This window comes from Buceros rhinoceros, unplaced genomic scaffold (genome assembly GCF_000710305.1).
Source record: "Buceros rhinoceros silvestris isolate BGI_N320 unplaced genomic scaffold, ASM71030v1 scaffold11804, whole genome shotgun sequence".
NCBI lineage: Eukaryota > Metazoa > Chordata > Aves > Bucerotiformes > Bucerotidae > Buceros > Buceros rhinoceros.
Genome location: NW_010408845.1, coordinates 7,189 through 11,131, shown reverse-complemented (window position 1 = coordinate 11,131; position 3,943 = coordinate 7,189). Strand labels below are relative to the sequence as shown.

The following is a 3,943-nucleotide window of genomic DNA, read 5'->3' as shown; positions in this document are numbered from 1 at the left end:
CTGTGGGAATAAGTGTCAAAGAAGTTACTCTAGATAGACAACGCCCACGGCCCTTCCCTCATCCACTAAACAGGTCACCTTGTCACAGAAGGAGATCAAGTTGGTCAAGCAGGACCTGCCTTTCATAAGCCTAACACAGCTGTAATGAAAGAGTAAAACTAAAAAGATAATATTAATAAGAAAACAATGAAATATATACAAAAATATACAAAACCAATATTGTACTCTCCTGATGATAATCACACCACCACTGATGCTGCAGAGCAGGCACTGGTGAAGTCCCAGATTGGGTTCAGTGAGAGGCAGGAAACAGATTCCAGAAGTGGATTCAGGAATGCATGGAGTGGGAGTGAAGGCAGAAGAATAGACAGAGACTTTCTCAGGCTCCAGCCAATGAAGAAGAGCTTAACTCTTGCAATCCCTCAGCTTTATACTGAGTATGATATATATAGAATAACTTATTGATCAGCTTAGGGTCACCTGTCCTGTCCGCTTCACACCACAAGTCAGATTTTTTTTTTAAACTTACAACCCTTCCACTTAGAGCATTCTTAGTATAAGATTTAGTAGTAACCTTGGTCTCCATAGAAGCAAGTATAAGCAAGGGCCTTTCTACATACCAGAATAATACAATACCAATGAGCCTCAAACATTATCACTTCTAGAAGCAGACGGTATCTGCAAAACTATGCCCTTAACTTCAGGAAGTGCAGTCACTTAGAAGAAACTTAGCTGAAGAGTAAAATCACTGAACAGAGAATTGGTTCTATTTTATCTCAAACCAGCATCTGTTCTCAGGCTGCTTGTCTTTTCCATTTTGTAACACACTGCAGTGTTTATACATCCTTCTCCTGGCTAAAATGGAGGCTCACCTAGCTATTGTTTTGTTACAGAGGCAATTCTAAACAGCTAGTTATGTTTGATCTACAAGTAGGAACCTAGTTTTTGGGGAGGATGGGGGAGGGTAAGATCCACAGAAGGAAGAATAAACTCCCGTTCTACTCTCAACTTTGGTGAACCCAATTTTAAGGCATCAAAGCCATTTATTGTTGGAGGTAAACAGCGCTAGGTCAGATGACAAAGAAATAAGCCCTTGTAAGAGAATGCATTTCTTCTTTTAGAGAGAGCTTGATATTTCGCAATACAGGAGAATACTGAGAGATCTATCAGAAGGATCTGACAGACTACAAAATAGCAACAAACTTGTACACTGAAGACCACAATGGAACTTAAAGTTTTGTTGCAGCCTGTACAAATATCTACTACCTAGTAAAACAATTATGTTCATGACCCTTGATTTCAGCTGTAGATTATCCACAGGCAAGTAACTTCTGGCAAATAATCTGGTACTCACTACCAATTCTGTACTACAATTCGGAACTTCACAAAGGTTTCAAAACACACTGTTTCTACGGATTCCATGGCCAAAAAGTTAATATTCTCCTGACTGAGTGCGCACACACCAAAAGTATTTAACATAATGCAAACTGTCTGGAAGACAGCAGTGAAAGAGTAAGGTGGGAAGAACTCTGTCTAAGTTTGCTCATGAATCACATACCTAACCGCAGTATTCTCAAAGTTATGGAAGGCAATTTAACTGACAGTAGATAAAGTCTCCCCTCATGAGATTCTGACCAGCCTTCAGAAATCTGTATCTGCAAATTCCTTACAGCAGAGAACAACCAGTATCAGTCTACATTAACTATGTAGGACCAACATGCCTCCTAATAAAACAACTCTCTCCTTGGGCTAACACATATGCAGCAGGAAAACCTGCATCATTCAGCAACTGTGGAAGACCAGTCCCAACTGCCCAACAGCGTACAGTTCACCTCCTCAGCACCTACCACCATCCACCTCTCCCAGTTAGCACTCCTGCGTTCCTCTGTGCTGTCAGCATGGAGGTTAGAAGGCAGTGAAGGTACACCCTCCAAATCCAGCTGCTCTTCAAGATACAAGGGACTGAGTTCTTTGTATACCCGCATAAGGCTTTGTTATCTTTAAAATTGCAACAATACCTTACAAAAGTTTTCTGCATTCTCCACAAATATTAGGTATAAGTTCTCCTATGTTCTGTCTCTGTATTTCATGGATTCTCTATAGCTTGCAAACAAGGCAAACACCATAACTGCCTCAATATAATAAAATCCACATCAGTTTAAACATTTTATAGTAATTTAACCTGACAGACCATTCAACGTTATCATGAACCTGTTGTTCAGAAAGACTTATTTTCATCTGTATAAATGACCCGTCCTTGATTCTAGGATCTTTCAAATTTATTTACAATTTCCATCTTTCCAAATGCCAACATTTTTGAGACTGGCAACCCATATTCACGATTTATGTCACGCTCACCAAGCTTCAATTAATGAATTAAAATTAGCCAAGGGGAAAGGCAACCTGTAAAAAAAAAAAAGTACAAACCAAAAAACCTCATGTTCTGTAAAAGAAAAAATTACAGCTGGAAGAAGCAAGGGGAACTGGCTAGGCACTTAAATTAAGCCACTTGTGTCTGCAGGGAATAAAAGGAGTACTGCTCTTGGCCCATACTGCTGGCTCTGCTAAATGAGGGGTAACTACTTAGGTTATTACTTCAGCCCGGCTACATATGCAAGGAAACCTCTGATCAACGTCAGGCCACGATCAGTATTTCAAATCCTCACGCATCTGCATCAAGCAAGTGTAATGATGTTCCAGTTATTCTGGTCAAATTTCTTTTAAAGAAACTTTTGACATATTTCTAATATTGCAATATTACGGAAAATGGGTTAGGTAAGAAAAACACTAAAAAAGTAAAAACTTACCACCCAAGGCCTTTTCCTTTCAAGCATCTCAATTAAGTCCAAATGGCGCTTGCGCTCATGGTATCTGTCAACATCCTGTTTGTATCTTTCAACTCTCTGTCTCATTTTCTCCAAAGAGTTAGTTTTGTCTTTGCACAAGTTCTATAAGAAAATAGACTTCCATGTTTTTCACAATGTAGTTTGTGTAAACACTTTTCAGAAATAGTGCACACCTGACCAGTAGAGAAATTTAGCAGAAATTTAACACTAAAGATAACATTTCAGTACAGCAGTAATTAGAGGGGAACAACCCAACTAACAACTGTTGTCCAGCTTTTTCAAGTACATTTATCATGTACTCTGTGAAAACAAATCAAATTTACTCAGAAATCTGAAGAAAATATTGTCTTCTTTTTTTCAAGCTTTCTCAGGGAGTTATTCCCTCCAGCTAAAGCCCCCATTAATCTAGACATTTCTAAACCACCATAATTGGTTTTGATAAATACAAGCAGCAAAAACGCTCATGAAAGATCTTACAGAGCACTGTAACAGAAACATTAGGACTGCTATGTGAATGTAGTATGCATGAGCAGAAACACACACGCACGCACAAGCGCAAGAAATGGCAAAACAGAATTAAAATAACAGCTAGTGACAGACACTGTTCCCAGAACACTGCTCCCAAGACATCATTCCCAGCAGTAACAGCAAGGAACACGTTATTTCTGCAAAGATCACTAGGCCTGTGCTCCGGAGGAGCAGTTACCTCATGGTAATTGTCAGGGAAAGACCCCTGCCTCCTAAAACCTGGACAGCAACAAGGCTGCAATTTACTGCATACATCTGCCCTTTTCCTCTTTGTTAATAGTCCAGAACAGGCAGCAGGCAACCATCTTCTCCATAATACATGGATCTTTCAGAAAACTTGTTGCCAGTCAAGAATGCCAAAGTGGCGAGTACTCGAAAACGAGCATCCCTTGTCCTCAGTGTCCTGACCACTTGAACATGTTTTCATGCTTAGGAGCCCATGAGCCCTGGAGTGAATGAATTCTGACAGCAGATGAGCAAGTAAGTTGATGTGGTAAAATCAACCTTCTGTAGACTTTGTAAATAAATACCACTTGCTGATTGTGTAAGATCTCATGCTGCATTTTATT

The 3,943-nt window shown here is 39.7% G+C and overlaps 1 protein-coding gene across 1 annotated transcript in view; it reads right to left on the bottom strand.

Moving 5' to 3' along the window:
- The window catches only part of SMC5 (structural maintenance of chromosomes 5), a gene marked incomplete at both ends in the record, with an annotated part of 30,369 nt that overhangs the window by 20,592 nt on the left and 5,834 nt on the right, over positions 1-3,943 (bottom strand). The window contains one exon of the mRNA XM_010135015.1: positions 2,808-2,948. Within this exon, the coding sequence (XP_010133317.1) occupies positions 2,808-2,948 (141 nt within the window). The remainder of the gene's footprint in view (positions 1-2,807; positions 2,949-3,943) is intronic.